General features: G+C 38.2%; 1 protein-coding gene across 7 annotated transcripts in view; it reads left to right on the plus strand.

Moving 5' to 3' along the window:
* RALGPS1 (Ral GEF with PH domain and SH3 binding motif 1) overlaps positions 1-12612 on the plus strand; it is a 298888-nt gene that overhangs the window by 17914 nt on the left and 268362 nt on the right. For all 7 annotated transcript variants that reach the window (XM_026657362.2, XM_026657365.2, XM_026657366.1 and 4 more), the window contains exons 4-5: positions 6388-6495; positions 10190-10240. In XM_026657362.2, the coding sequence (XP_026513147.1) occupies positions 6388-6495; positions 10190-10240 (159 nt within the window). The remainder of the gene's footprint in view (positions 1-6387; positions 6496-10189; positions 10241-12612) is intronic.

Genomic DNA, 12612 nt, shown 5'->3' on the forward strand with positions numbered 1-12612 from the left:
GTTGGGCCTTAGGACTTTCCCTTTGAGAGAGAATTTTGACATTTTTGGCTTTCTTACTGAGTAAGAACAAAACCAAATTTCAAAACCTCCAATCCTCCATGAAATGGAATTACCTTTTTCCAACACAGCTCTATGTTCAAATGGTAAAAATGCATAGATGTGGATGCAAGAAAGCATTCAGTGGCTATTGTGGGGAAAATAGTATAAAATATGCATTTAAAATCTCAACTGGTGTCTTGTGTATCTCCTCTTGATACTATAAAGCTATTTTTCTTTTAAATTAGGATGTGTTCAGGGAAGCTGCTGTAAGCAATGATCATCTAAGCTCTCATTCTTATTCACTATCAGAGACTATTGCACCATACTATATAGCAGATGTTTTTGCTCTCAGTACCTTATAATGGCCTTGTGAAGAAATTTAAAAGATTGTTAAACCCAGTAGCCTTGTTTGTTTGATTGCATTACATTATAAAGCTCTTAATTTAAACTAACCCTTTGTGTGTATATTTTAAATTCCTCCTAGAGAAACAAACTCATCTGTTTAGTTTTTAAACCACATTTTCAGTTTAGAAGATATTACTTAAAATTTATTTATTTTATCCCAGGCTGCTTTAGGATTAAATAAATGTTCAAAGCTCATGAGTAAGGCTGTGTACTGTTCTCTTACTGTAGTGGTGTAAAAGATCTGGGGTCTCGGATAAAGATCCTGTTGCATATGAAAGGAGATGTTGCTATACTGAAGAGCCTGCTCATTGTTAAACTGTTCAGCTAGCTTAAGATCTCTTCTGAATCAGCTGAATAGTAGCTGTGGTTGAAAATCTTGAAAGTGTAAAAATCACTTTCACAAAAATGACAAGGTTTTAGAAAATTCTTCAATATTTTTAAAAAGGCTATTTTTTATGATTTTTTTTTTCCATTTGAAAATTTTTAAATCAGGTTTTCAGTTTAGTAGATTCAGAAGAGCTCTTATGCCAGTGAACAGTTTATTGAAGACCAGGATCTTTGCCATAGCAGTGATTCTTTCACACACAAATTGATATTCATCAAACCAATGGAGCGTTTTGTTGAAGATCCTGTTCTTCATGAAATCATTCAGTTGGTTTAGGAGTGGGCTAAACAGTTTCACAGGGATCCTAGTCTTCAAAAAACTGAGCAGGTAGGGTGCAGAAGTCCATTGTCTCTAACACAAATGCCCATGGGATAACAAAATCTATTTTCCATCCCAGGCTTGGATGCAGGGAACATTACTAAAGGAATATATCAAAATGCAATTTTGTATTCCTCTCCTAAACTGTTAGTCTTTCCCATACCATACTGTAGAATGGAAATAATTGTAAGTACACTGTTTTTCATACAAAACAAAGATTGAGCTCCCGCTTTAAGTGCAAAAGAGAACTAACCTTAAATATGATGTCACAGTGGCTCTGCCATAATACTTGAAGGAAAATAATGCACTGACTGTGGGGACTGGACTAAATGAAGTAATAGGTCTTTTGCATCTCTAAATTCTAATTCTGTGAACTCTTTGGTCTGTTGTACTAGTTTATGCTGTTTATCTTATGCTTCATGGACCTACTCATAGTTTCATTTTTTCCCCTTGAAATTCTTGAGGAGTTACAGTTAAACTGCTCTATTCCAAAAGCCAAGATTTTAATATGAAAGAACAGTTCTCAATTTTTGTATCCTGTGTAATTTTTGCCAAATGTTGCTGTAGTTTTGAAAGTCTGTTCTGCTTCCTACTTATTGCTTTGACCTTTTTAAGAAAAACACTGAGCAGCATGGCCCCGTTGAAGACCCCAACATTTGCATGCTAGACAACAGTTTGAGAAATTCATCCAGTTTAAAAAAACTCTTGCAGTTATATTAACTAGAACATACTTTGTATGGACAGAAATAATTATGCGGCTTTGTCACATTTTCAAAGATTGAACTGTTTTTATTCAAGGTAAAAGCAGAACAGGCGTTAAAAGATGTACAGTAACTTTCTAGTTTTTAAGTGAAAACATGGTTATGAAATAGAGATTTTTCATTACCATTTCTTTGCTTGAATTCTGAGATGTCACTTTTAAATTTGGGTTATTGATGCCACTAGGTCTGCAATGTTAAAGCAAAGTAGATCTTCAGAAAGGGAGTGCAGTAGGTTTAAAAATCTTTTAAAACTTTTTTTCTCCAAATAGAGATGGATTACAAGGTCTGTGCATTTTCTCATCCAGGCTTGTTAGGCTGAAAAGAGGCTGGTCAGATTCTTTGGCCTCATCTGCACTTGAAAAAATTGAAAGTATAATTCACCACCTATGCACCATCTAAGGATGGCAGCAATGGTGGAGGCAGTAATATAGACAAGACTCAGGTATTTTTACCACCATGTTGCCGCTTCTGCTACTGCTGATAGAGTTTTACCAGGGGTGAATTGTCAGTTTTTTATCCTAGAACAGACAAGGCCTTGTGATGCTCAGTAAGAATCTGATTGAGATCTATAGCACATAGATTACAATTTGGGTACAGCTCTAAGTACGAGGCTGAAATTGAGGCCACAATTAAAAACTTTGGTTAATGGTGGTGGCTGCAGTTGAAATAAACATCTATTAGCTGATGTACGACTGGTCAGAGATCTGCTATAGGGAGATTAACCTTGGTACCTACATGCCCTTCAGCATTAGTGAAAATATATCTTCAAAACACCTCTGTAAAATAAAGTAGTAGTATTCCCAGTGTACAGACGGGGAACTGAAGTATAGAACAATTTAAATGACTTGTCCAATGTCGTGCTGCCAAGCAGGGAACAGTCCTAGTACAGTGCCCTAACCACAAGACCATATTCCAAGCAGAACAGCATAATGGTTTCTAAAGTGACATTGCAGATTTACTGTAGTTGCTGAATAAGATTATTATATGAGATGCCAAACAAATGCATGGAAATAGAGATGGTCCTGCAATTTTTGGGCACAGTGGAAAACCACAGGGCAGCTAGTCACTAGTCTGTGTAATATACAGTGACTTTATTTTTCAAGCCTTTTAACTAATGATGCAGGATTATTGAAATGAGCTGGTTTGTTACTGTCCAAATTTGACCTCAAAGTTCTGTTATTAACCTTTGGGTTTGCTTACTGGCTTGAATATACTGTAAATTCCAGTAACTCTGCACAGCTTTCCCAGACACTACCATCTTGGAAAGGCTGAAGTAAATAGGAATCAATAAAAAATATATTTTATAACCAGATAATATTTCCAAGCTGTTGAGTTTGGGAGAAACCACTAAAACTGCACAAGATGGGTCAGGGAAAAAAAAGAAGTTGATTAATCCAAGTGATCCTGTTGGGGCTAGACAGGGCATACACAAGAGTTGCTAGATTAGATTAATAGAAGTTGTTTGTTTGTTTTGTTTGTTTTTAAGACCTTGCAAGATCTCCAGTGCTTGAGATTTGGGCAGCGTTTACAATTTCCTTTTATAGCAAACTCATATCTTTTAAATTCTTTCAAAGTGTAGTGTGTACTCACATTAACGCAAATTGTTCTCATATTGTTTCAGTGTAGTCCCCCAAAGAGCCTTTAACTCATACCATTCCCTAAATAATGTCAATATGTAAATATTGCTAGATTTGTGGATCTTGAGCTGCCAGTATATCAATAATAATTTATTATTTATTAATATTAAATTAAGCATTGACAGAGCATTTAGTAATGTACAGGGTACAATTATAAAACAGTTCCTGCCCCAAAGGGCTTACTATCTGTACTTCTCAATCTTCAAACCTCTCAGTGTTTAGCACAAGAAATCAAAATACAATGACAAGTGACCAAAATATGGAACACTTCTATCTTGCTGTTTGGGCAAATTATAATTGGCAAATGATAATGTTTTAATGATGAAACCTATTTTTGAGAATATATTCTGTCTGTGTAAACTAAAGCAATTTACCTTCCCTAGGCTACAAAATAATCTGTGGGGGAAGGTCTCTCTCATGTCTACAGAACAGGGAGCCCAATTCAGCAGAAATGTGGAATTTTACACTTGAAAACTCTTACTATCTATAAGACAAACTGAAATTACTAGATACGTTAGAAAATCCACAGAAGAAAATAACTATTTTTGATGTCGTTTTATTACTATTATTTATTAACCTTTTTCATGAGCATTATGGAGGGGAGGAGTGATGGGGATTGCAAGAAGAAACAAGCTCCAAGGTGTGGGCCACGAGACAGAATTGGGCAGGCCGTGAAGTCAAGGACAACGTTTGTGCGTGAATGGGAATGTTGGAGACTGGGTTGTGGATGGTCAGATCTAGTGGGTGAATGCTTTGAGCAGCCAGCAACAAGCTGCTTTGGGCTTAAGGGCAAGCCCTCTAGCTTCCTTAGCCAATCAAATGGGGCATTCCATCATGTGGTCTAGTTCAGTGGTTCTCAAACAGGGGTGCGTGTACCCCATGGGGTTATGCAGAGGTCTTCCTGGGGGTATATCAGTTTAGATATTTGACTAGTTTTATAACAGGCTACATAAAAAGCACTAGTGAAGTCAGTAAAAACTAAAATTTCATACAATGACTTGTTTATACTGCTCTATATACTATACACTGAAATGTAAGTACAATATTTGTATTCCAATCAATTTATTTTATAATTATATGGTAAAAATAAGAAAGTAAGCAATTTTTCAGTGAATAGTTCTCAGAAAACATCCACTCAATGTACAGCAGCAGTCAAAACAGTGAACAGAATGTTGGGAATCATTAGGAAAGGGATAGATAAGAAGATAGAAAATATCATATTGCCTCTATATAAATCCATGGTACGCCCATATCTTGAATACTGCGTGCAGATATGACACTCCATCTCAAAAAAAGATATATTCGAATTGGAAAAGGTACAGAAGAGGGCAACAAAATGATTAGGGGTATGGAACAGCTTCCATATGAGGAGAGATTAATAAGACTGTAACTTTTCAGCTTGGAAAAGAGACGACTAAGGCAGGGGGTATATGATAGAGGTCTATAAAATCATGACTAGTGTGGAAAAAGCAAATAAGGAAGTGTTATTTACTCCTTCTAATAACACAAGAACTAGGGGTCACCAAATGAAATTAATAGGAAGCATATTTAAAACAAAAGGAAGTATTTCTTCACGCAATGCACAGTCAACCTGTCGAACTCCTTGCCAAAGGATGTTGTGAAGGCCAAGACTATAACAGGGTTCAAAAAAGAATTAGATAAGTTCATGGAGGATAGGTCCGTCAATGGCTATTAGCCAGGCTGGGCAGAGATGCAAAACCATGCTCTGAAGTGTTCTCTGTTTGCCAGCAGCTGGGAATGGGTGACAGGAGATGGATCGCTTGATTACCAGTTCCGTTCATTCTCTCTGAAGCACCTGGCATTGGCCACTGTTGGAAGACAGGATACAGGGCTAGATGGACCATTGGTTTGACCCAGTATGGCCGTTCTTATGTTCTTATAGCATGCTGTGACACTTTTGTATTTTTATGTCTGATTTTTGTAAGCAGGTAGTTTTAAGTGAGGTGAAACTTGGGGGGTACGCAAGACAAATCAGATTCCTGAAAGGGGTACTGTAGTCTGGAAAGATTGAGAGCCACTGGTCTGGCTGATGCAGCCCAGCTATGCTCACTAGGCTGTCAGAAGACTGAGCAGGTGCAGGGCCTTATCCCTGACACAGAGCCAATGTAGGCGTTCAGAGAGGGGCTACTATGGTCAAACAGGGCAAGGAATATCATTTTTGTGACAGCATTTTGGATGGACTGGATGGGGGTAGTGTAGGAATTGCACAGTCCTGAGGGAATGAGATTGCAGTAATGAATATAGGAAGTGATCAGGGCATGAGCAAGCATTAGAGTTGCGTTTAGCTGTCTCAGAACTGGGTGGTTTTGAGATTTTCAGTAATTTATGTGGAAAGAAAGCAGCAAGATTTGGATATGGCCTGGATGTGTGGCGAGACCTGGAGAGAAGAGCCAAAGCTGTTCCAATTGAGCTTGGCAATACCAGTCAGTTTCCTTTTTTCTGACTGTTTTCTTTCTAATCTAAACTTTTAAAATAGCCTTGTTAGAGATGGAAACTTTTAAGATTTGATACAACTAAAATTTTACTGGAAAAAACCATCCTGGTATTTTTTAGATTTTGAATGAAAAGCCTGTTCTGATTAGATAGCTATATATTTTGTCTGTGGTATAGTAAATACTAACATTCATGAGCCACATCTATTTTCAGAAAAGATTTGCAATACACTGCGTGAAAGTTCTTTCTTTATATGCTGGTCAGTTTTTAGTAGAAATATTTATTCATGTCTATGAATGTGATATCAGACTTAAACTTTATTTTTTGTTTGTCTGACATGAAATCCATCACTTTGCACATAAGACTTTTAATTTTTCACTTTCTGTAGGATAGTAGCAGCTCTGACTCTTTGGAAGGAAGGAGTTCAGACTATGCCAATAAAAGCTATGATGCGGTTGTATTTGACGTATTGAAAGTAACTCCTGAGGAGTTTGCAGTAAGTAAAAATGTTTGAATTTATTTTTATAATATTCAGAGCTAACAGTATAAAAATAGCATCAAACTTTTTTATTCTTTCCCTTCAAAATAACACCTTTTAAGCAAGTCTTTCAGCACTCTCAAAGATAAGTTTCTGATCATATGAATTTTGAGATATATGCCTCAACATGAAACATTCAATACTGAGCTGATTCAACATCTTTGTTTTTCTGTTGAACCTAATTACAAAGCTGTTTGGATTTTTTCCAAAATGTTAGCTGTTTCTAAGTGGGTTTTAAAAATACTGCTAAATATCCACAGCCCTTTGGAAGCTTGGCGCTGCAGACCCAGTCCTACTCGCTGTTTTATTTTTTAACCTGAATCTCTTGCATTGTTTTTCATGGTTGTACAGAAACAGTTTTATTTCTTGAAAGTTGAGGGAGTCAGTTTTCATACCCTAGTCACCAATTTTCAGTACCAGATTCAAAGCAGAGCTTCCATGTCAGGTACAGCTCTTTGCTCTCATATTATTTGGCTTCTGTTTTAAACTAGTATATGTGTAACACATTGTCACTGCTACAGAGCAAGAAGAGGGTACTGAAGGTGGCTGAAAGAGTGTACAAGTGTACCAGGTACTTGAACAGTATATTTGGACATAAAATGTGGTGCCAGGTTTAAGCTCCCGCAATGCTTACAAAACACTATGTCCACAAACAAGACTTCCATACCATTGTAACAAATGTTGTCATAACTTTTGTGGATCTGTCATCCTGGAACAAGTCTTGGCTGACAATGTGTCTTCATGCACCAACTTGCAGTTCATTTGATGTGGACTACAGGTCATTATAATAATACATTAAAATTAAAAACACTCACTTGCTTTAACTTCCATTCACCCAAACTTAACTGAGTATGGCCCACAGGATTGGTCTCCACAGTTAATATAATAAAAGTTTAAAACAGGTTAAAAGTAATGTGTACAGATTCAAATCTTGAAACTGTAGAAAACTTATAAAGGAAACAAAAGGGCACAAAGAGAGATCAATGGCCAGCAGAGATAAGGACAATAAGATGGAATTTAAGATATTAGGAACAAAAGGAATCTTAACAATGGTATTGGTCCATTAGTAGATGGAAAGCAATTGGTAGCCATGAACAAAAATTTCAGCAGCTCAAGTAAAATTTGCCTTTGTAGCACTTGCAGTGCAGCCTAAGGAAAATATATTATATATAATACTTGGATTTGTTTTTAAATACTGGGCATGAGAACTCTTATAACTGAAATAAATCAAACTGAAAAACCCCTCTTCTCCAAGGCACACTAAAGGCCCTCTTTAATGCCCTACTGATATTTCGTTACTGATTATCCTGATCTCCTCTATTTGGGGCAGCAAAGTATGTCATCTGGTTCTGGTTCCTAGCGGGACCTAGTTAATTTCATTTTACCAGGAATTAATTGATAATTACTGCTAAATTACATTTTATTTTTCCTACTACATTGACAAACCATGTAACATTCCCTTCACTGAGAATCTCAAATAGATTGAGTGAATATTAATTCAACTGAGAAACTTTTCACAGGAAGTCTTGTAAAGCCAAATTTATATCCCTCTAATGGGCTCGGTCTAATTATTGGAAGTACTGAAGGGAATAGGTCCATGGCACAATAAGTAGTCAGTGGAGACTGGAATTGGTATGTTACAACTAGATTCCCAGGGAAATTGGGGACAACCAGTCCAAGGTCACTCCCTAAAGTTGAGTGTTTTGTGTTGAATGATTTAAAAATAAAAAGTTTGGGAGGAAATGTCACACTGGTAAATTCTTGCCAACATTATTTGGCTTGGGTACTGAAATTCCATAAAGAGAAAACTGGCAGTTTTGCCCAACTCTTGCTGAATTTAACTGTCATATTTTCACATTTTTTTTTCTTGAACACGGGATTATGCTTTTCTTGTATAGCGGAACATGGCAGGAAAGAGACAGTTATTTACACTAGATATGGTACTTTACTTGTAGATCATACGGTTGTGCTCTGTGATGGATTCGGTCACAGAGACCCCCTTGGGACTGTCACCTGATGTGCTGAAACTACCTCTGAGCCCATTTTTCCTGCCAGCTTGGGACTCCAGAACCCTGTCTTGTTGAGCCAGACACGCTAGCCTGCTGCAACACAGATCCAGGGTCTGAACCATGCCCCCAAAGCTGCAGACTTAACTGAAAACAGCCTAGCAAGTACTCCTGCACTCAGACACCCAGTGTCCAAACCCCAAATAAATCCGTTTTACTCTGTATAAAGCTTATACAGGGTAAACTCATAAATTGTCCGCCCTCTATACCACTGATAGAGAGAGATGCACAGCTGTTTGCTCCCCCAGGTATTAATCACTTACTCTGGGTTAACTAATAAACAAAAGTGATTTTATTAAGTATAAAAAGTAGGATTTAAGTGGTTCCAAGTAATAACAGACAGAACAAAGTAAATTACCAAGCAAAATAAAACAAAACACTCAAGTCCAAACCTAATACATTAAGAAACTGATTACAGATAAAATCTCACCTCCAGAGATGTTCCAATAAGCTTCTTTCACAGACTAGACTCTTTCCTAGTTTGGACCCAGTCCTTTCCCCAGTACAGTCCTTGTTAGTTCCAGCTCAGGTGGTAACTCGGGGCTTTCTCATGACTGACAGTCTCCTTTGTTCTGTTCCACCCCCTTTTATAGCTTTGGCACAAGGTGGGAATCTTTTGTCTCTCTCTGGGTCCCCACCCCTCCTTATGAATGGAAAAGCACCAGGTTTAATGTGAATTCCAGTATTAGGTGACATGGTCACATGTCCTGTGAGACCCCAAGCCTCCATTCTTCCTGGCCTGACTCACAGGAACACAGGAAGGCTTGCAAGTAAACAGCCATTTACAACCAATTGTCCTAGTCAATGGGAGCCATTGAGATTCTAAACCACCATTAATGGCCCACACTTTGCATAATTACAATAGGACTTCAGAGTTATACTTCATATGTCTAGTTTTAGATACAAGAATGATACATACATACAAATAGAATGAACAAACTCAGTAGATTATAAGCTTTGTAATGATACGTTACTAGAGACCTTTTGCATGAAGCATATTCCAGTTACATTATATTCACACTCATTAGCATATTTCCATAAAACATATGGAGTGCAACGTCACACGCTCCTACCCAAACCAGATTTTGAAGCCCCTGTTATGCAGCTTATTGGCAGCCAGTCCCATGTTTGTCCACCGGCTTCTTCACCACACTGTAGCTGAGTAATGCTGTCATGTCACTCAGGTATGCACATGTCAGAACAGTCACCTTAAAGGCAAACCCCCAAAGTTTAAGTATTAACAAAGTTGGTAGTCCAGGGCTGTATGGCCAAACCACTTACTGTTACATTAGACTTGAATAATGATCATTAAAATATGCAAATGAACCGTTTGCAGTCGAAACTTTCTACTATAAAGTATGACAGTGCAGTAACATGCTGATACTCAGATGGCTGCCTCTGCTGCTGGTGGCCCAGCACAAGCGGAGAACTGAAGAAAATCCTGATTAAGAGGTGAATCTTCTCATTAAGAAAATGTTGACGCACAAGCCAAGACTCCTGAAAAGCCATACCTAGTAAAAGCAGCTGTAAATATGTACTTGTTTTATTTTCATACTAAATGATTTTTAACGCTTTTTTTGTTGCAGAGCCAGATTACATTAATGGATATGCCAGTATTTAAAGCTATACAGCCAGAGGTATGTTTTCTTAAATTCACTGCCATAAATGTATATAAACACTGCACAATAGATGGACTCTTCAACTATAAACATACAAGCAAAGTGGACTAGAGAGACTAGAAGGCATTTATATCTGTACACTTTCACTTCAGTTTTGTTTTAGCTCACAGATGAAGATCCTCATGCTGATATGCAAAGTAACCATGTGATTGGTCCAGCTGGCAGCTTTTTCTTGGAGACATCTTGGGCTAGAAATGGGGCATTAGGATGTTGTAGAACTACCATAGGAAATGTACTGAGTTATAAAAACAGTGCTTGCTTATCTCCCCTAAGTATATACTTTTTCTTTTTCTTTTTCTTTTAAACGTTCCTTCTAAAAAATGAAGGAAGACCATTTGTATGGAAAATTAACAAAAAAGTGAAAATTATTATGTTTAAGCAATCATTAAGTCAGTGTTTGACCTATATTCTGTGTGTTTAAAATCATATTGTGTCTCTGAAGTATATTGTGTGTTTGAGATGGTACAGTATAATTTTTGTAACTCACAAAACTTTAAGTAAGAGACAGATTTTCAGAAGTGCTCTGGACTCATCAGCTTTTATTGAGAATGTGAAAATCTGGTACTAAATTCTTTGTTTTATTTTGTTGTTTTTAAGAAGCTGTACAGCATTTGTCTCATCTGCCAACATGAGCAATCTCAGAATATTATAAACTTAGATGCTTAGATGCTTTATATAATGTGCTCTGAGTCTCATTTTACAAGGATAGTGTGTTGTGTGAATTTTCCTATATAGCTGATAGCTTTTTCATTTAAGTGTTACAGGCAGTTTGGAGACACATTGGACTCTGCCTTCAAGGACTTCTCAATCAACAAAGTGTTACTCCAGAGCTCTTGTTGTCCAAACAGATTAGGGTCTAACTTCTCTGCAGTATAGAAGCCCAGTGTTGGGCCCAGCTTTTCCTTCATAAGTCCTCATTGAAGCAGAAGCCACTGTTTTTCTAACTGGGTCTTTTGAAATTCATTCTCAGCCCAGTCCTCCTTGCTGGGGAAAAGAGAGGTTCTATATTCTGTTTCGGTAATATTGACTCAACCGTAGGTTGAGAGTACTGCTCTTTTTCTACAGTTCTGTCTATGGGGGAAATTGCTACTTAGATCTCATCAATCTGTCCTGGTGACATCACACTGAGGAAAATGGGTATACAAGATATTCCTTTTTCTTTTCCTGCCCATACCAGACAGCTACCAAAACAAGTTAGTGTAAACAATGAAGTATAATTTGATTGCTAAAGAAATTAGATCAGACTTGTTTGTATCGCATGCTGCAATCTTTCCTATGTATTTTTTATTAATGATTTGTTGAGGCTACTGCTAAGGTACAGTAACTCCCCACTTAACGTCCTCTCGCTTAACGTTGTTTCGATGTTACGTCCCTGCTCCATTATGGAACATGCTCGTTTAAAGTTGTGTAATGCTCCTCATAACGTCGTTTGGCTGCCTGCTTTGTCCATGGCTGGCAGCTTCCCTACGTGCCCCCCCCCAGCACCTCCCACCTGCCGGCGGACCCCACCGATCAGCGCCTTCCCCCTCATCCCCCTGTCTCCTGCCCATGGCAATCAGCTGGCTTGCGGCATTCAGGAGGCAGAGAAGGGAGGTTGCGCACAGTGTCCTTGCTCCTCCCTCCAGCCTCCTGAATGCCGCAAACCAGCTGACTGCCGTGGGTAGGAGGCTGGGGGAGGAGTGAGGATGCGGTGTGTGGAGGAAGTGGAGCAAGGGGGGGGAGAAGAGGCGGGTTAAGGGAGGGGACTTGGGGGAAGGGGTGGAGTGGACGGGCTGAGGATTGGGCCCCCCCACCGCCGGCAAAGTCAGTCCCTGTGCTTGCAAGAACAGCAAGAAGAGCAGCTGGACAGTCCACCCTCTTCCAGTCTCTGACTGCACCACCTCAACCAAGCTTCATACTTAGGATTGATGTAGTATTAAATTGTTTCTTTAAAATCGTTTAAAACTTATACCTGTATTAAATTGCTTGTTTAAAATGTATATAATGCCTTTTGTCTGGCAAAAAAAATTTCCCTGGAACCTAAACCCCCCCCCCCCCCCATTTACATTAATTCTTATGGGGAAATTGGATTTGCTTAACGTTGTTTCGCTTAAAGTCGCATTTTTCAGGAACATAACTACAACGTTAAGTGAGGAGTTACTGTATACATAAGAATGGGAGACATTAGTTCTGTAACTTGATGATTAGGTGTCTTGGATAGATATTTTGAAATATTTGCATATTATCAGTCTCTAATAAAATAACTTTTCAACAGCCCAAGATCTCCTGTAACAGGGTTCCACCAAATGTAGCTTGAGCTGCTAAGGCAAAGTTAAATATAGCTTCTGCAT

This window comes from Terrapene carolina, unplaced genomic scaffold (assembly GCF_002925995.2).
Source record: "Terrapene carolina triunguis isolate 2854851 unplaced genomic scaffold, T_m_triunguis-2.0 Scaffold238, whole genome shotgun sequence".
In the NCBI taxonomy this organism is placed as follows: Eukaryota; Metazoa; Chordata; order Testudines; family Emydidae; genus Terrapene; species Terrapene triunguis.